The 23,761-nt window shown below is 41.9% G+C and overlaps 1 protein-coding gene across 2 annotated transcripts in view; it reads left to right on the top strand.

The window, feature by feature from the left end:
* Positions 1–19,242, top strand: part of CCDC149 (coiled-coil domain containing 149) — a 126,128-nt gene extending 106,886 nt beyond the window's left edge. Inside the window, exons 10-13 of one of the 2 annotated variants that reach the window (XM_049789999.1) lie at positions 2,877–2,953; positions 4,337–4,369; positions 7,590–7,706; positions 18,238–19,242. In XM_049789999.1, coding sequence (XP_049645956.1) covers positions 2,877–2,953; positions 4,337–4,369; positions 7,590–7,706; positions 18,238–18,545 — 535 coding nt within the window. In that variant the 3' untranslated portion in view covers positions 18,546–19,242. The remainder of the gene's footprint in view (positions 1–2,876; positions 2,954–4,336; positions 4,370–7,589; positions 7,707–18,237) is intronic. The other variant, XM_049790000.1, reaches the window with a different exon arrangement.
* The last annotated feature ends 4,519 nt before the right edge of the window (positions 19,243–23,761 follow it).

Genomic DNA, 23,761 nt, shown 5'->3' with positions numbered 1-23,761 from the left:
TATGTAAATGGTCACAGAGAATGCTTGTTCCAGGCCTGAACAATATGAAAAGTAACCTTATAACATATTGGTTAAAGAACATGCTCCATCACCCAATTGAGTCCTGCTTGTAGTTTTGATCAAGTTCCAGTTTCCTTATGGGAGACTAGAGTATGTGACACAAGAATACTAGACATAGGCAAAATAGAGAGTTTGGTAATGAGCAATATGTCTTTACGTAAGTTTCTCTGCCTCTCAATTCCTCTACTAGAGGATTCATATAGTAAAGGAGAGTCATAATTCAATATAAATACTGTAGAAATTTTATTTTAGGTCAGAAAAGAATGCAAGTTCAGTGAGTGGTTCTACCGATCAGTTTGGACTCTCACCCTGAACCCAGACTCAGAAACAATTTCTTTTGCTGTCTGTGTTGATGAGAGTAGATCTGCAGTTATGACAGGTATATTACTAGTAAATTATTAAACAGTTTTCAAAGACTCTATTTATCTAGCTCCAACACTGCAGATGATTCTTGTGTGTGTGTGTGTGTGTGTGTGTGTGTGTGTGTGAGAGAGAGAGAGAGAGAGAGAGAGAGAGAGAGAGAGAGAGAGAGAGAAAGAGAGAAAGAGAGAGAGAGAGTATGTGGTCACCACTAGCAATCTTAGGCATTCCTCTAAACACTTCTAGTGACACGGTCAAATTCACCTCAGCCCATTTCTGGCAATCATCGCTCTGTTATCCAGGCATATCAGGAAAAAAAATACAATCAAACGTCTCATCACCACGCCTTTGAACATTCCTGAACGTCATCCTTCAGCGTACACAACAGAGTTAAGCCTTATCTTTTGTTTCCGAGAGGCAGCCACATTCAGATGATCTGATCTTGTTAAAAAACAGGCATCAACTTGAGTACCGCTGTGATTGCATCGCACACCCGTCAGCTGGTGAAAGGGAGCTTGGATCAGAAGGTCTGAGGAAAATATTGAGAGCAAGATTACGAAGAATGGTGATTATTGAAGGGTCAGAGACATGAAAGCAGAATAGACCCACCAAATGGAGTGAAAATTGAAAGTAATTGATAAAGACTATGCAGAGTTTGAGATGTAAGGAAAAGAAGAAAAGCTCTAAGTACCTAGATGAAGAAAACCACAGATAGTAATGTCAAAGAGTTTTCAGTGAACTCAAGGGGAATATTAATTAAGATGCTGTAAGTCAATTCAGGTAAAATAAAGATGAACTCAAAGCCATATATATGTGCAGCTATATATACATATTCATGGCTCTGTATGTCTGTGGGTGGGTGCTGCTATCTCTGGCATATAAAGAGAGAGGTAGGAGAACAATTCTGGCATTCTTATTTCTCCTGCTGAAAGGCATTGAAACTTTGCTATTAAGGTGATTTCCACATCATTTTCACATAGGAGTGCCAAGAACCCCTCCCCAAATAATTGAGAGACTGTTGTTTTTTTTCTATTTCCAGGCCAATAGAAAGTGATTGAAGTTTGAGGTGACTATCAAATCATTTCCAACTGTATTTAATTTTGTGTAGCATGAAGGAAGAGAAATGTAGGCTCATAGTTATGTCCACGCATATAGAGAAAGTGAGGATTCCAGATAAACGATTTCAAACACACATTCCAGTGTGATTCCATTTCATAGTGAGTCAGAATGGTCACTTTGGAAAACAAAACAACTATTCTTCAGATTCTGCGCCCATTGCAAATTCTCTTGAAATGCCTGTTGTTATATTCTCTCCATAGATAATTACAAGCCATGAGAAAAGAAAGGCCTTTATTTAATCAAATATGGCTGTTGAACACCTACCAGCTCCCAAGCATTTTTCTCCACATCAAAGATACAGTTCTGCGGATCTAATAAGGCAGATCGTACTGTTGTATTGACTCAGCAACATTACTTGAGCATGTCCACCTATTGCATTTGTTAAACTTAGTCGTTTCCAAAACTCAAATTCAAGGGGCCTGGAAAGGTAGAACAAGGTTTAAGGAAATTGCATGCCATCCCTGAAAATCTTAGTCCAAGCTCCAACCTAACATAGAGTCCCCTGAGCAAACCCCTATTGGTCAGAGATTACATCTAAGCTGGATTCTCCCCTGAGTACAGCTTCAATATGACCTGAAAACCCAAAATAAATGAAAATATTCATTTAAAAAAAAGAAACTTAGTCTTGTAAAATTTAAATTCACCCTCCATGAATCAAGATATGGTATTACTGGGATCTGAAAGTGGGTAAGGCACTTGTCTTGCAAGCAACCAATGCAGATTCAATCCCTGACACCTTTGTTCACCAAGAGTTCACCCCAAGTTCACCAGGAGTGACCCCTGAGTTCAGAGTCATGAATAAACTCTGAGCTCAGAGCCAGGAATATGCCCAGAACACCCCAAGCTGTGTTCCCCAAACAGAAACAACTTGAAACTAACTAACTACTACTCAAAGCTAGTTCTTAAATTCTCAAGCCCCCAAAAGAAATTTCATAGGACATTATGGAATAATGGCATTTTAAATAGTGTATATATACGCATATATGTATGTATGATTCACTCTCATAAATGTTCCATTTTTAGTATGGATATCATATGTTCTCTCATGTGTTTCCCTTCTGATAAATGATTGTTAGCCAATTTCATCACTTTGCAAACATCAATTTGCATTATTATCAAAACCTAGATGATGTCTCTCTCCCTCACACGGATGGTAGAGAGATAGTAGACTTGGAAGACCTTCACTCTATCACTTTTTACATGACTATTGTAAGTCTCAAACCTCTCTCTCAATAGATTTCTCCAACTAGTAGATTTTCTGAGTGATCTGTCAGCCTGCAGCCAACAACTGATGGATTCTTGGTAATATTCCACTACCATTTCCTTCTCTTTTCCAGGATACTAGGGAATCGGGTGGCTGAGTTGGAGAAAAAATTAAGAACATTGGAAGTTTCTGGTTTGTGGAGTCTTCCAGGTAAGAGAACTTCATAAAAAGTAGTTTCCTTTAAAAAAAAATTAATTTGCATGGGAATGGTACCTTTTGAATATCCCTTTTATTTGAAGCTCATTGCTGAAAAATCTACAAGTGTTTTAAACTTATCAAGCCATCCTCTGGGAGGAAAATCTGAAAAATTTCAATAAATATGCAAGCTCCCCTCTGTGGAACTGTAAAGTTCTGCTGACTTCAATTCCGAAATCATCATTGTGTATATGTATGTATATAATAAATTGTCTCTCTTTTATTTTACCTGTGGGTATCTTATAAAGATGTGTTCGATGTAATCATCAATTCTAAACATGAATATAGGAACTTACAAAGCGTTGCTTGATTTAATTATTCCTGAGAATGAATATATAAGAACTTACTAAGACTCGTTCGATTTCATCAGCATTTTGGAACACGAATATAAAAACAAATTACTCTAACCAGCATATACTTCACAACCTCCTTCTCCCCTCTTCACCCATCTATTTTTTTAATGTAGCTTGAAAATCAAAATTCCCCGTGGAGAGAGATTTTTTTTCCCCACACTTGTACTCAGTGTGTGAAAACTCTGATAATCTCCCTTTAATTAGCTATTTTTATCCCATTTGTCTTTGTAAAATACCCCCTTGGTTGGGACCCCCATCACAGTCAGTCCCCTTTCACCTAGAAACCTCTATTTATCATTTTCCACCACCACCACCCCAATCCCTGGAGGCTACATAATCCATATATTTTTAGTTACTTAACCTTTCTGTGCCTACTGGCCTCCTCTCCCCCTTGAATCATGCTGTGACTCCCCTGTAATGTATGAGAAATGAGCATTGCCACGGGGATGGGGAACAAATACAAGCACAGAAACACCTTTTCTTAATGTAAAGCTGAATAGCCGCCTTAGGTTGCCTGGAAGTGTGTTTTATAAATTGGAAATTTTTGCGGCGATTCCTTGAACTCCATGTCAAAAGACCTAACAGAACTAATTAGTGGCGAGTACCATCCTGCGGATTTGAATGATCCACTTTGCACAAGAACCTTTTGATGCAGTTAAACCTTATCTTCTTTGAAGGCCTTTCTTTTATTGCTTTGAATTTCAACACAGCCGGGCAAATGTATCGTTTATTTGTGCAGTCAGATTGCTATTTCTGTGCGTGTACTGAAGTTTTTTTTTTTTTCTCCTTCCTCTTCAAATGACTTAGTGAAATTTCCCAATGTTTTATTTCTCTGACTTACGTTGAAAAAAAAAAAAATGGGGTTGAATAAGAGAATGGAATGCTGAGAATTTTCTATCTCTGTGTTGTTTGGTCTCAGTTTAGATTAAAATGGCTATTGTGCAATAACGGTTGTTTCTTTCCTTCCTTCCTTTTGCTGCCCAAGGCCTGAGCTACAATGTTTCCGTAGGATTTGGGAGTATGTTTTATTTGAAATATCTATGTTTGTGGCTAATATCAGCCCTGCATTAGCAGCATCTGTGCATGGAAATAAATAGAAATGCAATTCTCTAAGTATCCCTGCACTTTCCTGATGAAAATAGTCCATGGAAACAGAGAATTCAATTAACACGAGGCAAATATTAAATGGCAAAATTAGCTTTGAAGGACCCGGTTGAGTGGAGTTTATACCACGGACTGTTTGTTATGATCTTAGGCCTCCAAACAGATAGGAAATGGGAAAAAGCAACCAAACATGGTGATTTCCCCAGCTCTGATAGATACTGCATTGCCCTGGGATGGCGTAAATGTTCCAAGGAAGCATCATCACCTTCTTATCATTCTGTAGTCCTACTGGGAGCGAGCCATTAGGGTCTCCTCAGTCACTCATGGTGCTGTGGTCTCCATTCAACTGCAGAAGAGCAGTCAGGCAGTGTGCCCATCCCTTCCTCCTTGTCCCTTGCCCTTATTTCCTCACCTCCTTCATCTATTTCCTCTTCCTCCCTCGATTCCTCCTTTCCTTTCTTTTCTTCTCTCTTTCCAAGTAGGAAACAAATCTTAGTGTTCCGGTCTCCCAGAGGAGACCGAATCTCAATAGTGGCAAAGAATTGTACTCGCTCGCTCTCTTTCTTTCTCTCTCCTTCATTTATCAGCATTCTGAGGGAATCCATATCTCCTTCAATAAATCAATCTATTCACAGAATGAATGTGGGGGTTATGTGCTGGATAGGGTTGGTATGAGTATATGAGTCTGTGTGGATCTGTGTGTGTGTGTGTGTGTATATATATATATATATATATATATATATATATATATATATATGAGTTTGTATATATATATGTATATATATGTGTGTGATTATATATGGATGTATATATATGTGTGTGTGAGTAGGAATGCACATTTGCAGGTAGATATTAGTATGTCTGAGTGTATACATTGTATGTAGATAGATGGTCCATGTGTGTGTTTGTGGAAGGGGTGGAAGAATTGTGTGCATATGCATATGGTTGGTTTGAGTATATGTGTAAGAGGGTATGTGTGTGTGATTTGTAGGTGTGGATCTGAGCATATGATAAATTGGGTGTGATGTGTGGGTGGATATGGGTGTGAGTTTGCATGTGTATACGTGTGTGCTTGTGTGAATTCTTTGGCCAGTTGGGTAGAGGGGATGTAGAAGGTTGGCTGAGGAACAGGAAAGGCTAGGAGTGAGTTTTCTTAGGCCCCTGTAAGACTTCACAGTTGTCACCATCCCCCCTTGATAGAGAGAGGTCAAGTATTACAGTCCTGAGTGGCAAGAACAGAGCAACCCATTTCTGGGCATCAGCAGTCAGTCCTGATACTCTGTTATCTGTCAAAAGAGACGTAGTTTCACAGTAGAGACAGAGCTAGACTGCCTAGACTTCTTTTTTGGCACCATTTTAAAAGCATCCTCAGTTGTGTTCCATTATTCCCTTTGGAAAGCATTCCATACCAAGGCCCCAAGAATGCTGAATTTCCCCCACCCCCATGAGACAAGAGTTGGTTGGTAGACAACTTCAGGGTTGGCACTTGTCAAACGTCTCCTCTACCAGGATAATGATCAGATTTCAGGGGCTGCAGCTGTTCATAACCCACCCTACCTGCCCATGGCATCAACAAGCATGGGGCAGACCCAGAGCCCTAAGTATGTGCCAGTCACTATTCAGATATTTCTAAAGCACTTACTATGAGTTGAATAATCTATAGTCTTAGAAATTGAGCCAATAAGACATGACCAAGTGGGAAGACAAGATTGTAAATAAGGAAAGTGTCCTACAGTGAGTCCAGGGTTCAGTTTGCTCTCAACATCTAAAGGAGTAGGTAGGGAACAGATAGATAGTTAAAGTGCATCTCTTGCATGCAATTGGTCCTAGTTCAATCTCCAGGTGGTCTTCTAAGCATTGCAGAGCATAGCCTGAATAAGAGTCTTGGAGGGGGTCCTCTGGAGTGCCTGAGCACCATTTGTGGTGCCCCCTGCACACACATACAAACACACACACAAATGGGTATAATAACACCAAAACCAGTCTGTGCTCTGCCACACCTGAGCAAAATCACAGAATTCTAGAAACTCTTACCTAAACCCCAGATATGACAAATGATTCCACTTCAGAATAAGTCCTGCTCAGAGGCACATGGTTAAGTCTAGAATGTAGGGAGGAATATGACTTCCATAACTACACACCACATTCACTTTCCCTTTGTGTCACAGTGATTCCCACCAAGAAAAGTCCAAGGACCAAATTCAGGCTTCATCTCCTGCCTCTGGGCTCCCCTAGCCCCTGGTCCACATAGCATGGTCACTACCAAGTTTCCTGTGTCTACTATGTATCTGTTTAACATCTCATACCCACAGGCTCCTCACCTCCAAACCTTGCTATGACATTGGAAACAGCATTTTAATGGTCCTCCTTTCCTCCCTTTCCTGTCTGAGATGTTTCTTGACCATGTGGGGTGCTCACACATCAGAGAGAAGGGCTTCATTGATAGAGATGTATAATCAGAGGAACATTTTAGCTGTGATAATGTGAGGGACCTAATATTCTCTGTTCTTAGGATGAAGATATTACTCTTTAATTCCATTACCTATGTACATGGAACTAGATGGGACATTTAGGGCAATGCTATCTGCATTTTGAAGCAATCATTTAAAAAAGGTATTTATTGAGTGCTGATAAAATACCTAAAAACATGACATGAATCACTGCATTTCATCTCAGTCCTCCAATCAATGCTTTTGTTTGCTGTGTTTCATCCTTATATTACAGAGGATTTCTGAGGTCCAGAGAGGTTCAGTGATTTATATAAAGTTACCCACCTTGCAAGCAATGGAGCCCAGAATACAAACACAGCAGTGTGCCTCCCACATACCTATTCCATTCACTGTTGTTATTGTCTTTATTCCCATTAGCGCACTTTGTTCACTTAACATTAGATATTGTCCAATAATGGTGTCATTTGTAGCAGCTGATCTCAGAGCTCTGTCTGCTGGCCCCAGACTCATGGCTCTGTTTACACTATTACCAAGTCCAACTGGCCATCCATTATCCACAGTGTTGCTTATAATTGAAATGGTGCCTGATCCATGCAAACAGCCAGCCCAATGGGTGAGGGTGGATTGGATGTTGCCACCACTCCCTTGAAACTAATACATCCAACTTCCTCTTTTCCTTGATAGGAGGCAAAGATACCATCCTGTTCAGTGACCCCACTCTTCCCACTCTACAAAGATCCAGATCCCCACTCCTGAAGTTTGCTGAGCTGTCCACTGAAAAGAAAGCAAATCTCAAGGATGGTAAGGTCAACTGGATTTCTCCATCTTTGTTGGGCCCAGAGCAATGAAAACAGGCTGTTTCTTTTCCACCAGCTTCCTACACCTTTGGATCATTACTTATGTTTCCTTGTGTACTTACCTCAGATCATCTTTTTCCAAGTTTCCAATAGAGAAACTCACCACCACTTCCCAATTGCACAACATTCTGCTTGGTGGCATAGAGGTTAAAGTTGAGGGCTCAGAGTTGATATATTTGAGTTCATAGTCTAGTTGCAGGTCAAACCGATGGCAAGAACTTGGTTCAGCAATCTCAGTATTTTTTTTACCTGTTAATGGTATGAAATGATGATGCCAATTTTAGGGGAATTGTGTTTTAATGCTTGCCTTGTGATAAATAGTTTGGGAATTAGCTAAATGGGGGAAGGAAGCTTCCAATTCTACCAATACACTTTATGGAGACAGAATGTTTCAAGAAGATGCCAAATGGTGTAGCCATTTGATCTTTATATGGCAGTCTTATTTTTTTTGTTTGGGGGGCACCCCAGTGATGCCCAGGGTTCATCCCTGACTATGCACTCAGGAACTACTCTTGGTGATGTTTGGGGGTGATTAGTTGGAATGTTAGGGATTAAGCCAGGTTGAGTGCATGCAAGCAAATGCTATACCAACTGTACTATTTCTTTAGCCTTGTCTATCTTAATTTATTTATTTATTTTGGGGGTTTTGGGCCACACGAGATGGCACTCGGGGGTTACTCCTGGCTATCTGCTCAGAAATAGCTCCTGGCAGGCACAGGAGACCATATGGGATGCCGGGATTCAAACCAACCACCTTAGGTCCTGGGTCGGCTGCTTGCAAGGCAAATGCCACTGTGCTATCTTTCTGGTCCCATCAATCTTATTTTAATTGGTTACTTCCTCCATCTAAGATGACCTCCAATGACTATTCTCAATATTGGTGCCCTTGAGTAATCCTTCCCATATTGTAGCAATGTGTGTGACTTGCAGGAGTAAAATTTATCTTGCTGTATCTATCTTGGATTATTCTCTCTAGTGAAAGCAAGCTGCCATGTTGGGAGGATACTTTGCCTACTGTTCACAGAGTGTGGAGCAGAGACCTCTAGCCATACATCCCACAAGGAAGGCATCTCAGGAGTAGACACTCCATCCCCAGTCACTGCATCCAATGTCACTGATTTTGGTTTTCATTACGTGACAACATCATGAGAAACCATTAGCTAGAACTATATAACCAAACTCATTCCGTCTCCTAAATTTTAAGCTTTCATATATTCATTTTTCATGTTCAGGTAATTTTTATATAACAATAACAGAAAATACACCCAGCCCTCAGATGTCAAGATTTATCACCTGAACATCTACACTTTTATATATTCTCTTGCGTGGAGTCAAGTCTTCCACTATCCTCACCTTGGTGAAAATAGCCCACAATATTTTCCCCATCTATAGAACTATGGCCTGACATTTCCCAAACAACACTTTCCCACCTAGTAGTTTACATACTTCTCCAGTATAACCTCATCCACTTTTCCTACTACTGCCCTATTTGTCATCTTCTAAACCACTTGAGACTCAAACTTTGGAGTTACTATCATCTATTTTCAACTTTCCTTCCACATCTACAGTTCACCTGTGCTCCTGCCACCTCCAAATTGATTCAGGTTCTCTTCACATTTTTCCACAAAGCATCTGTTCTGGTGTTCTTGCCTCCTTACTTTAATCCTGTTTTTGGCCTACTGCTTCTAGAACTCTGCTTTCTGTTAGTGTATGCCCTTGGTCTAAGATCCCAAGTCCTTCCCCACAATCTCCACTTAAAATGTTAATGCTGAAACCTGGCTCAGCCTACTTATCTGTATATTATCTTTTATAAGAACTGTACTTTCAGCAAACTGAACTCACCAGATGTGTCCATCAGCTATTATGATGTGATAAACTACTCCCCAAATTATAGTTTAGAGCAGCAATATATATAATATACCATACGTATTTGGGTTAGACAGGCAGTTCTGCTCATCTGAATTGGGTTCAGCAAGGCTCAATCATGCATCTGAACAGCTGTGTATCAAAGCCTGTTCAAACCACTCATAGCAGTGCATAGAATGGTAAGAACAGAACCAAGACAATTCTGGCTTTCAATATAAAGATTGTTCAGGCATTTTGCAGTGAGATTCCTGGAGAGCATTCCTGGTGAGTTTTACATGGGGCCAGAGGCAAGGTTGGTCTTTCCCACCAGCAGTATGCAACTCCGTGCTAGGCTGGCCTGTAACAGATGATGGCCACTGTGTAATCTGGAAGCTAGTTTGGCTGGTCATTGTCCTGTGTGGCGTGTGGCGTCTGGTGTCCACACAGATTTTTGAAGTCCTCTGCCAGCTCTGGGCTCACTGAGACCATGGGTGAGGCAGAGCCTGCTAAGTTGTAAAAGAGCATGAGGCTGGCTTAATTTTCACAAGGGTAGCATAAGTAATGGCCTGATTCAAAATGATAGCTTCCAGAGTTCCATCATTAGCTCCCATTGTTCCAACCTCTTCCTTCGCCAGCCCGGGTGGGAACAAGGAAGCATTTATAGCGTAGCTGTCAGCGGCTGGGATGGCCTCATCACCATTGCATCTCTGATTAATTCCAATTGAAAGCAGCTCACACTCAAGAGGACAAAGCCCATCAGCGCCCCCGTTAACAAAAGAAGCCACATGTCCCTTTTGGACCTATGCTGGCTAGGGTGGGGGTAGCGTGCTCTTATTTAGGAGACCAGCGATTTTTTTTTCACCAGAGAGCTACTGTTTCTTCACCATTTAGAGGGAACATTTTTTTTTCTTTCTTTCCACACAGTTTGTCATGCATTTTTATCAGCTGATTGCCTCATCATTTTTGATATGTGTATTGTTGGTAAATTAATAGTAAGTATTAATGACGCTAATTCTGTTTGCTCAAACAGACAGAATAATTACTATTATTTGTAATGACACTTTCCAACTCTTGGCTTGTTTCGAAATCTTTTATGAAAATGGCATAGCTGTGTGACTGTTTTCAAATTCCTACAGTTGAGAGAAAATGGTCTAGGATTACAGGGTTGAAGGAAGATTTGGTTTCTATGGCAAGGAACCAGAGATCAGAGGTATAATTCAGTAGTCTAAGCATTTTCAACAACTTATATCTCCTGATAGTAAGTTGATCATACTTTTTTATATAATTTCTGAATAAACAAAAGAAAACAGTTCTATAGTTCTGTCCTATAATCCAATCTTAGAACTTGGTTCCTATATCTTTCTCATCCTGAGGTTTTGAAAACCTACCCTTTCTCAGAAAGAAATCCCTAATAAAGTCAAATAATAAAACGTCAACCTTGCCCATCCTCTTATTAAAGAGGTATCATGGCATTGGCATAATGCACTACAAAATGATTTTATCCAAGGATGTAAATAACAGTATCCTGTGTATAGTACTAGAGTGCAAAATAAAATATCATAATCAACCTCACAACATACACCCTGTACCTAGATTCTTCTAAAGATGGGGAAATTATCAAAAAAGCATATGAATGATCAGAGGTTAAAAAGGAGAAATTTTGGTTCTGGGGAGTTAAATGAGCACTTATTTGTTTTGTTTTGTTTTGTTTTTTGTTTGGGGTATGCACAGCAGCTCTCAGGGTCTACTCCTGATTCTGCAGTCAGGGATCATTTGTGGTGGTGCTCAATGAACCATAAGTACTGGGTTAGCCATGTGCAAAATATGGGCCTTATCTTTGTACTATCTCTCTCACCCTGCCGCAATTATTTTAAGAAAAGGAAACAAAGGAAAGACACTTCTTCAGGCATGGGAAGTAGGAGCCTAAGGGAGAAGATCCAATGAGAAAAATTTAATTTTTAATCAGAGAAACCCAACAAAACTGAGTAATTTATTCATGTGCCCCACCCCACCCCCAAAAAAGAAAACTAACCTTCTATACCTTAATTGCCACAAAGAACACTGGGAATGGAAAAGGACAGATAGATCAGTTGTGGAGACTACCTAGAAGATACACTGTAAGACCAAGATAGGCAGGGCTAAGCACTAGCTTCTCCATTGGAGAGATGAAACAAGTAAGCTTCCTCCCCTGAATGAGAAAAAGACTGGCCTTTATTGGAGAATTTTGCCTATAAATATCTCCTTCAGAAGCAATCCATTTTAAACCTTCAGGATACATGAAATAAGCCTTTTAACAGATAACATATTTGGGTGCAGTGGGTTTTTGTACCTCTACAATGAAGAACTTAGGTACATACTAGATTCTTCCATGTAGTTTGGAGCAAGTGTAGTCTATGGTGTCTACATAATAATGCAATCATCTAAGGACACATTTCTCTGAGTGTGGTCTGCTGTTAAGAGACCCCTCACCACAATGATGACAGCAGAGTTGGCTCCCCTCCAAGTTTAAAAGTCCTCCTTGGTAATCTCTGAGGTTTGCCATTTTAAAAATGATTCATACATTTGGACATGAGCATAATGTCATCAAAAGAAATGGCACGAGGCCAAAGTGACCAAAAGTCCCCCATGTAATTTAGACCACCCTCACTTAAATGTAAATTAAGGGAGAGAAGATTAACCTGACCTGCAGTAAAAACACCACAAATGGTTTAGGGGTTAGGTTGTTGCAGGTAAGGTTAATTAATTTTTCAGGAGGCCTAGAATATAGTATTAAGTGTCCTGGAAGAAGTAATTTCATAAGAGTAATTTCCAGATGGAGTTTATTCATCTCACGTTGGTGCAAAATTTAGCTGCAGAAAGGACTATAATTTACTCCTTCCGCACTCAGCTGAAAACGTGCTCATTTTGCCTCAGTATGTCTCGTGTCCCCTGTACAACCACTACAAAAATGTTCATTGTTAGTTTGAAAATGTGATTGCTTTTGGATGTAGCTAAACATTAGAAACCTCTTTTTCATAAATTTTGGGGGAAAGTGCCATTTTAAGAACAGTTACGGTTGCAGCCAGAAACAAATACCATAAATTCCTGGATTGCATTCATTTATTAATACAGGGTGTTTCAATAGATGTGCTAATGTATTAATTTATTCATATATTCATGTGTATATCCTTAGATTCAAATATTTAATAAGCTATTTATTGATTTCCCCCCTCTGGATCACATGGTCAAGGTTTAAAAAATTGTCCCTGTGAGGTTGAATATTTCAGGTGGTTTTTATAAGCTACTTAGGCATGAGTTACAATTTAAAGAATAAATTATAGTAAGCGCAAATTATAGTAAGCACTAAGTTTCCTTAGAGGCCCAGAGACAAGAATTTAGGTTACTAAGGAAATGAGGAAGATGGGCCTTCTGGAGAAGGTGGAGGAAGAGTGCTCTCTTGAAGCTGATTCCCTGCAAATTTAAAGGATGGTGGTCCTAGTATTAATCACCAGCTGAGTAAATCCCAGGAGGCAGGACTGGGATTCTGGGAAGGTATCCATTTATCTGGACTGAAGATACTGGAAGAGAGGAGTTAAGACATCAATAGACTGATGAGTATTGGTTTTTCTTGGAGGTCATGCATGATGGGCTCAGGACTTGAGCTTTGTTCCCAAAACAATGGCAGTCTTTAAAAGTTTATAGCTGGATACCACTCCTAGGAATATACCCTAGGAACACAAAAATACAATACAAAAACCCCTTCCTTACACCTATATTCATTGCAGCACTATTTACCATAGCAAGACTCTGGAAACAACCAAGATACCCTTCAACAGACGAATAACTAAAGAAACTGTGGTACATATACACAATGGAATATTATGCAGCCGTCAGGAGAGATGAAGTCATAAATTTTTTTTATACATGGATGTACATGAATCTATTATGCTGAGTGAAATAAGTCAGAGAGAAAGAGAAAGATGGAGAATGGTCTCACTCATCTATGGGTTTTAAGAAAAATGAAAGACATTTCTCAACAATTTTCAGAGACAAAAGAGAGGAGGGCTGGATGTTACAGCCGACCTCATGAATCTCACCACAAAGAGTGATGAATTTAGTTAGAGAAATAACCACTTTGCAAACTATCCTAACAATGAGAATATATGAGGGAAGTGGAAAGCCTGTCTAGAGTACAGGTAGGGGCCGGGAGGGGAGGAGGGATATTTGAGTCATTGGTGATGGGAATGTTGCACTGGTGATGGGGGGGGGTGTCATCTGATATGACTGAAACCCAACCACGATCATGTTTATAACCAAGGTGTTTAAATAAAAACTATTATAAAAAAAGTTTATAGCTGGAATGGGTCAATGTAGGTGCTAAGGTGCTTCTCTAATGGTCATGAGCATCTGAATCTCATTGAAATGCAAATTCTGAACTAGTAGTGGGCTAGAAAGGTATGAAGGTCCTGTAGATTGAGTAGCTCCTTGGAAATGCCCTACATGCTGATCATGGAACCCTACTTTGAACAATAAACTTATGGGCAGGTCCCATACCCAACAAGTTAGTTTAGAGCAGGAAGCAATGAGAAGCTGCAGAATGGAACTAGCATCTGTTATCCCCAGCTGAACAAACCTGAATAGTTGTTTATAAAAAGCAGGAATTATCTTACTCATTTATACATTCATGAATTTTATTGTAACCCCAGAAACAGTCTTCTTTTTCAGGGCCAGTATTTTGTGAGGTCAGTGAGCTATTAGCAAAGTAATTCATAGTTGTTCAGGACTAAATACAAGCTTTAGAAAGTATCAAGTAGACCAGGGTTCAACTCTTGTCCCTGGGCTTTTGTCTATCAGCAGCATAAAACAAAACAAAACAAAACAAAACGGCTAAGGAGAAATGAAGTACTTGTTTGAGAAAGGAGATGAGAGCTTGTAGAAGAACTAGAGGTGGGAGGTAGAGAGGGGTGTCAGGGACCCTCAGAACCCTCCCCAGGGTTGCAGTCAGTCCATGATCACACACCCAACTTCTGTCTGCAGTCATTGTTCTCTTCCTTCATTGAGCTCCTTGTTCATGTCCGTGTAGCTCTTGGTCCACTTGGTCCACTCCACCTCACTGACCATTCACCTTCCTTTTCATTGTTGCTGTTGTGACTGAGGGTCCCACACTTGATTGCATTAATCATATATTTAGTTGCAGAGTTTGACTGGGAGTTTCATACTTTGTTTTCCATTCCCGTATAATTCTTTTTATATAAAGATATAAAAGTGTGTTCACATAGCTTACAATAATGCTAGTTTTTATACTTTAGGCATACAACTGACTGCATCACCAAAGAGCTTCTATACCTCCCCCACTGTCTCTGCATCTCTTTTCCACTCTCTCTCCCCTTCCGACCTTCATTGCCACCCTTTGCTTAGTAAGCTCAGCACTGTTATTAGAGTCTTCTCAGACTCTAACTGCTTCCGTTACCTTTTGTCTTTTTGCTTGCTTTATTTCTTACATTCCACGTGTAAGTGGGTTCTTCCCATATTTGTCTTTTCCCTGCTGGCTTATTTCACTTAACATGACCCTTCTCATACTCTATGTTATATCAAAATGCAATAATTCAGTTTCATCAGAGCTGAGTAGTATCCCACTGTGTATGGATAAAGATAATTTCTTTACCTACTTATCTTTGGTTATCTGGGTCGCTTCCATATCTTGGAACATAACATACATAACATAACATATATAACACTACAATGATCATGTGTTCAATGTATATACAATATTGTATATTGTATTGTATATTGTATGTGTTCATAGATTAGTGGGATTGTTTTGTGTGTGTGTGTATGTGTGTGTTCTTGGGATAAATACCAAAAAAGAAGATAGCTGAGGCATATGCTAGTTCTAATTTCAATTATTTTAGGACTCTCCATATGGTTTTCCATAGTGTAACTCTAATGACAGTTCCACTGACTGTGAGTGGGAACTCCTTTGCCCCTGTATTCCCACCAGCACTTATTATTTTTAGACCTTTATTATGTGCTATTCTTAACTGTGTGATTTTATTTACCATTGTTAGACTGTGCATTTCCTAGATAATTCATGATGATAAACACTTTTTTCTATGCCCATTAGCCACCTGTTTGTCTTCTTTAAAGAAGTATCTCTTGAGCTCTTCCCATTTTGAGCTTGGGTTGTCTGTTTTTCTGTTTGTATTTCATTTTGTGAGTGCTTTATAAATCTTAAATATGAGTCCTTTTATCAGATGCATATTGCATAAATATTTTCTCCCATTTAGTAGAGTTTCACCCTCAAGGATTGAAGTTAGGAGTTGTTCTGTGCTGTCATGCTTGCATGCTCTTTGGTTATGGTATGTTGGCATTTACACACATCATGGTGGCTCTGGGAGATCCAAACAGAAAAAGTCCTAGGATTGCACTCAGTAATGTGGAGTAGATGTGGAGTGGCATCAGGAATTAAATGAAGGTCTTTCCATGCTTGCAAGGTGACATTCTGCCACTGCCTACCCCTCAGCCCAAAATATGAATGGGTTCCAGTACCAGGAATTTCATTGTGATATATTCTAATATTCTGAGCAAGAACACTAGCACATAGCACACTGTGGTCATATGGACATATGTTGTCATATCTACAATTAGAGTTATTGGGCTGGCTGGGACCCCGTTTCATGAGACAGCACAAAGCTGCTCATCACTAACCCCAAAAGAAATCACAATTCAAAATTTTAAGTACAGTTTCAAGTACTGAATGAATATTGCTTTCATGCTGCCATAAAACCAATTAATCACCAAGTCAAACCAGAGTAAGTCTGGGGCCATCTACAGTTTCATTTCCATTTTATGGTCCAACTGATCTCTAATTTAATCTCTACACTAATATTTCATTTCTCCTGCAGTTTCTCGGAGTGATTACCAGGACTAAGACACTTTTCTGTTGCTTCAAATTATAAAAAAAAAACTCGATTCACTAAATGAATACTCAAGAGCAGAGATATTTAGATAGATGCTCATTTCATATACTATTCTTTTTCCCCCTTTCCTCACATACTATTATTAATAAATTTGTTCATACCTTGTATTAAAATTTTAGTGACTCACATATTATTACACTTGTTGAAATTCTAGACTGCTATTAATATTATATCTTCTTATATTTAAGTTTATATATCCTTAGATATGTATATATATGCTTCCAGATATATAGTATCTTTAAAGTATATAAATAACCCTTTCAAATTAATAGTTTTATTGCTAATAGCTCATTAGTACAGTTGCTAATTGGACTAATGATCTAATTGTTATGGTTACCTTGCACCACTCTCATGTGCTAGGTTTATGTGGTAGTTTGTACTAACTCCTTGAATGCTTACCTGCTATTGGCTCAGTTCATGGCATGAAAGTCACAATCAGCTTCAAGGAGAAATGTCTAAAGTGTGTCCAGAGAGGGCCTCAGAAACCCAGGCCATGGTTGACAAGAGTCTGCATTTTGAAAGGAGAAGAATGGAAAAAGGCAAGAGAAATCTCTGTATATCTTAGCTTCGCTACAGTAAATTTAAATGCCATAGATTTGGTAACTTAAACAACATAAAACTTTTCATCACTATTCTAGAGATTGAGAAAGCCAAAAACCAAGAGCTGGTAGATTGAGTGTTAGGGAAAAGCCCTTTCCTAATTGAGGTCACCATCTTACACAGAAGGGAGAGAATACTCATGTCCCTTCCTCTAAGAAGACCAATTAATTCTGCTGTGGAGACCCCCCAATCCTCATCACTTCACTGAGCCTCATTACGTTCCTTAGGCTTTGCCTTCAAGTGCAACCATATTATGGATTAGAACTTCAACATAGGAATGGGGAAAATAACAATTCAGTCTATAGCACTGTATGTCCATTGTACCTAGAGATTGATACAAATAAAATATACCAATATGGCTTCAAGTTCTGTGGCTCATGCTATCAGAAGTAGCATACAAATGGCCAACAGGAGGTCTTTGCAGCACAGCTAAGGTTCTACTACCTTGGATGGAGGAGATTATCTTCAGAGGAAATGCCAGGCCATCCAAGAAGAGGTGTGTGCGGTGGGGGAGAATGAAATCCATGTGGTAACTGGGAACCTGGTCTATATCTGACAAAAGAGGTTGGGTCATAAATATAGATTTGGGGTTCGGTACTCATGCCATAAAATTAGCTGAAACCACAGATTACTTTTCCTCACAGTTCTAGAAGCTGAAAAATCCAAGATTCAAGTGCTGTTAGATTCAGTGTTAGGAGGAAAGGAAGATCATCATATAACTAAGTGAGAAGCACAGGTGATGCCAATTCAGAGAGGCCAGAAGATTTTTTCAAACAGCTGCATAGTGTTCCACTGTGTAGATGTACCAGTTTCTTTTTTCACTCATTCGTTCTTGGGCACTTGTATTAATTCTGGCTTTTGTGAATAGTGCTGCAATGAACATAGGCTGGCAGAGGGCTTTTCTGCGTAGTATTTCTGAAACCCTAGGGTATATCCTCAGGGCATTTTTCTGTAGATATTTCTGTCTCCGAGGTCCTTGATTGTGGCTGGACAGGGATTGGGGGTCAGGAGGAAAAGGGATATGGGGCTGACTTGGAACCACAGCTGTGACACTGTCTTCTTTGTTTTTAGGGGAGCTTCCCAACCAAGAAGGAGATGAAGGCCTAGCAGTCTCCGAGGCATTGGCAGTGCTGGAGGATGCTGAGAGGTCGGCTGGACTCTCCCCAAGAGATCTGAACCCTGGGACCCAAGGACAGCTACCTTCTGAGACAGAAGCAGCAAGAAGGCCCACTGGGGAAGTTGTGAAATTGGCTGAGGACCAGGCAAGGGCAGATTCAGAAGATGTGAGAAGCGAGAATCCCATAGAGGGTCTGGGGACCGAGATGGAATCACCACCCCCAGGTCCGGTGCCCAAAGGGGAGCTTCCTGAATCTGGATAAGGTATCTTGGAGTTCAGCCAATCCGCATTGGAAGCTTTACCCCTCCCCACGTGGGGAGATGGGAAGGAGACTCCAGAAGATGGAGGGGCTCTTCGAGCACTTAATGGGGAGGAAGAAGTGGCCAAAACTCCAAAGAATTCGACTCTAAACAGCTCACCAACATCGCCTTCTCCTCCCACACCTCCTCCCACAATCAGCAAGTAAGAAATACATGCATCGTATTGCAGACTGTGACTATTGTGACCATGCCAGCATTGCCTAGCTGAGGAAACCAGGGTCCCGGGGCTTCTCCATGTCATCTTGTTCTGCAGAAGACTAGTCTGTGTACAGGATCAGGCATGGAATTTTTGGCACCAGATGGCTGAGTTTTGGCATCAGCTTCTCTGACAGCATTTGTTTTATTCCTGATCAGATGTTTTTTAGAGGTACTGAATGTTAGTGATGAAAATTACGAGACAAGCTCAAAATGGGGGATGAGGGAATCTTAAGACCTATCCTTGCTTTGTCATAGTTTGTCAGCCAGTGTGCAAGGTGTCATGAAACAAAAAGGATCTCAGGGTCCCACCGCTTACCGTCATTATATCAGAGCCCCCAGAACTGTTCAGTGGGAAGTGACTGGCACAGCAGAGACCGGCAAGCTGAGAGTGGCTGAGCCAATTTATAAGGTGGGGTTCAGGCTCAGTCCACAGCCCCTCAAACCTCCCGGGAGTCGAGTTTTGTATCCTGTGACTCTGGATCTGGGATCTGGAGTGAAAATACGAGTGGAGGGGCAGGATTCCAGTGCTGTGGATGAGTTTCATCTGAGATGAGAGCGGGTCCTGGGAAAGCCAGCCCTGCCTGGTCTCAGTCTGGGCTGTCTCTAGTAAATCTGCACTTGGAGGATGTAGTTGCCTGAAACCTCCTAAAACACACACACACACACACACACACACACACACACAGACACACACACATATACACACATGCACACACACATGCACACACACACGCACACACACATGCGTGCACGTGTGTGTACCCTTTTGTCCTCCACTGGCTCTCTGCTTCCAGAACCCAGACATGGACTCAAGGGCCTGGGGTGGAAAGAGAGAGTGAGGAAAGTGGTAAGAACAAGGGCTTGGGGTGAGAAAAGAAAAGAAAACTGATGAACCAGCCTGTGTTGGGGGAACTAAATAGAGAGTAGAGGAGAGGGACAGCCAGCCCTAACTACCTGTGAGATAGATGAGCTTTTTCAAAGCAGCATCTGGTACTGCAGAAAATTGAGGGCCCTTGGGGCTGGAGCAGTGGTGCAAGCAATAGAGCGTTTGCCTTGCATGCGCTAACCTAGGATGGACTACGGTTCAATCCCCCGGCGTCCCATATGGTCCACCAAGCTAGGAGAGAGCGCATAGCCAGGAGTAACCCTTGAGCGTCACTGTATGTGGCCAAAAATAAAAAGAAAATCCAGGGTCCATCCAGCATTCAACCTAAGAGCTGTGCTCAGTTCCTCTATCTAGAAAAGCATAAAACCAGTCCCCAAAGCCCCCAGAAACCTCTCAGATCCAGGGCTGCTCTTGAGAGAGATGTTCCCACCAGAAATAGAGAGTCACATCTGAGGTGGTAGGGGCAGAAGTCTACCAGCCCTGTAGGCCAGCCCTGCATACAGGGGCGCCCTGCCCTGAAGTTTCCTACTGGGGTCCACCTCCAATCCCAGGCTTTGTGCCATCTCTCTTTGAAAAAAAGGCCACCCGACCCCCAGGAGGCCCAATTCTTTCCCAGATGCATACCCCAAGTGCACCCCAGCTGCGAATGGAGGGCCACACCCAGTCAGGGCACATGGCACCTGGGATCTGCTCATATCCCTCAACCCCTTTCCTCCAGACTCCAGTGCCTCGTTTATGCTTCACTTCTTCCAACCTCTCTCTTCGCGAGCACCCCCTCCCCATCCCGCACCTACCCACCCCACTTCCACAGCTGCAGGCCTTCTCTGGCCAGCAGCTCCAGAAATAAATTTCCTGTTGCACGAGGCCTTAACTGTCTGCAAATGTTCAGCCCCATTGCATAGGCTGCCGCCGCCACCACAGGAAAACGCAGCCAGATTTAATACAATCATAATAAAAAGGAAAGTCTCTCCCGGCAGAAGCTCCGGGTTTGACACACAGCTTGGCCAGGTGCACATCTTTAGGGCCATTCATCTCTCTCTCTCTGGAACGCAGGGCTTCTACTCAACTTCAGCACATTCCATCACGGGCAGAAAGCTGCCAAGAATGGCCAAGAATTTGGGCTCCAGAGCTTGGGGATGGGTGTCCCAGGGGGACCACACTGTGTGTGCTGTCAGCCAGAGCAGAGTCAGATTAGATAGAATGGGCGCAATGAGCTGATCCTATTTATTACATGTGTGGACTTGATGGTAACCTCCAAATATGTCTGGGACACTGTCCCAGTCCCATGTGGCACTGTTCTGCAGCCATTAAAGAGAATTTGGACAATGCTTGTGGTTGTCTTTTGTCACTGGCAGAGTCACTGTGAATGACTGCAGTATTCCTATGCCTCCACCACCAGGCAGCCCTGCCCCAATAACAGTTCTCTCAGTGACAATTCAAGATACCTGGTAGGGAGGTTAATGGTGTTGTATCTGAAGAACTCCAGAATTAGAGCATTCCAAATGAACCAGCATTTCTGGTTTGTTCAAGAAAGTTAGCAAGGGTGAGCTCAGTGTCTAGCCTTCTTGTTGTCAGTCCCACCTACTTTATGTCAACTCCTCACTCATGCTAACAAGATGGATGCAGTGGCTCCAGATATCACCTGTCCACCTCGTGTTTAAAGGCAGAAAGACATTACTCTCTGTGAATGAGAGTATGTGTGGGCACATTGCAAGAATGGCAAACCATGTCAATTCCCTGCCACATGCCTATGTGATCATGTTATAAACCTCTGTTCAACCAGTCCCTGGCATGGCAAGTGGTTTAGGGTCATCATACTTACCTTCTGATGAGGGTCCCTGGATGTAAACCCACTAGTAGTTTTCAACTTTTTAGTACCTAAAGATCAGTAGTTAATAACTACCAATAGTTAATGACCATAGTGCAGATCTGTAGTTTTCAGCATATCCAAAGCTGAGGACCAGCACTTTTCCACAGATCAGTGCTTTCAAACCACCAGTGTAGCTGCTATGTGGCTGGGGCCATATTCTTGGTGGACAACCAGGGAACTTCTGTGGACCAACATATAGGCAGAAGGACAGAGATTGAGGAGGATAGATCTCAAGACTAAGTTATGCCTGGGAAGTGTTAAAGACTTGGGAGGAGATATGGCCTCTGAATTCCACTCGTCTGTTAAATTTTTCATTGTTTTCCCCTAAAGCACTAAAATGTGATGTCACTGAAAAGATAGCTGCTAGGTAGAGGGACCGTGGTGATCTTTGTCAAGAAAAATGCCATCTTAGGTTTGAAGAGATAATACAGTAGGGTGCTTGCTTGCCTTGCACATGGCTAACCTGGGGCTCAGTCCCTAGCATTCTATATGGTCTCGCCAGCCCCACTAGGAGTAATTCCTGAGTGCAGAACCAGAAGTAACCATTGAGTGCTGCTGGGTATGGCCTAAAATGGGAGGGAGGGAGGGAAGGAAGGAAGGAAGGAAGGAAGGAAGGAAGGAAGGAAGGAAGGAAGGAAGGAAGGAAGGAAGGAAGGAAGGAAGGAAGGGAGGGAGGGAGGGAGGGAGGGAGGGAGGGAGGGAGGGAGGGAGGGAGAGAGGGAGGGAGGGAGGGAGGGAGGGAGAGAGGGAGGGAGGGAGTGAGGGAGGGAGAGAGAGAGGGAGGGAAGGAGAGGGAGGGAGAATTCTCTCCTCGTCCCTGGATCCTATCTCAGTCCTATTTCCCACCTTTGTTTACCTCCTCAAGTGTGCCTGTGCATTTTTCCAGCTTGTTTTCCAGCAAAATGCAGAAGAGTCTGGATGAATGAAATCGAGCTGACAGGTCTCTTAATGAAAGCTTGTTTGCACACTCTGCATTTCTGGGGAGCACCGGGTAACTGAGAGCCTTTGGAAGTGTGCTTTTACATATGAGTGTTTGTCTTGCTTTTAATTAAGGCCTGGGGAAATAGATTGGGTTTTGTCAACCAGGCATTTCTCATCCCTAACTCCTTCTCTCACCTTGCCTTCTCCACCTCCAGCATCCCTCTCTTCCCCGCTTTCCCTTCTCCCCTTCCCTTGGCACAGTCACTTAGGAAGCTTCTGGAGCTGCAGCTCAGAGACCTGTGATGGCATTTGGTTAATCCCCTGCTGGAACTTCTCCACCTTGGCATTCTTCAGCAAGCTCAATGAGTTCCCCCCTCTTTGTTCCTCTTCTGTGCCCTCCCTCCCCAGCACCCTGCCACCACCACTACTGTGAAGGGAGGTTCTAGCACTAAGGAACATGCTCTGCTATCAGAAACTCACCCATTGGACAGCATTTTTCGACCTGGGGTTTGACTGTAGCAGTTGAGCCTCTGTAATATAAAAGTTCCATCTTGGGGGGCCAGAGCAATAGCACAGTGGCAAGGCATTTGCCTTGCATGCAGCCAACACAGGACAAACCCCCGCTGAAATCTCAGCATCCCGTATGGTCCCCCAAGTCTGCCAGGAGCAACTTCTGAGCACAAAGCCATGAGTAAGCCCTGAGCAATGCCGGGTGTGGCACCCCCCCCCAAAAAAAAAGTTCCATCTTGGGGCCAGAGGGATAGTGCAGTGGTAGGGCATTTAGTGGTTGTCCCCGATGTCCTATATGGTCCCGCAAGCTAGGAGCGATTTCTGAGTGCATAGCCAGGAGTAACCCCTGAGTGTCACTGAGTGTGGCCCAAAAAAACAAAAATAAATAAATAAATAAATAAATTTTTATCTCCTCTTTAAGAATTTTTAGACCAATGAACTACTCACTTGTAGTACTTTTCACTATTTAAAAAGATAGTAGTGTATGGGGCCAGAGCGGTGGCGCAAGTGGTAGGGCATTTGCCTTGCACACGACTAACCTAGGACAGACCTCGGGTTCAATTCCCTGGCATCCCATATGGTTCCTCAAACCAAGAGCGATTTCTGAGCACATATCCAGGAGTAACCCCTGAGCATCACTGAGTGTGGCCCAAAAACAAAAACAAAAACAAAACAAGACAGTTGTGTGCCTCTAGCTTTGTGGTTTCTCTGTCTGGATCTTAGGAATTAAAAAAAAATAAACAGGGTTATTTTTTTGGTTCCATCTCTCCCTG

Source organism: Suncus etruscus, chromosome 16, assembly GCF_024139225.1.
Source record: "Suncus etruscus isolate mSunEtr1 chromosome 16, mSunEtr1.pri.cur, whole genome shotgun sequence".
Classification (NCBI taxonomy): domain Eukaryota; kingdom Metazoa; phylum Chordata; class Mammalia; order Eulipotyphla; family Soricidae; genus Suncus; species Suncus etruscus.
Note: the sequence above shows the minus strand (reverse complement) of the source record. Positions and strands in the feature narration are given on the sequence as shown.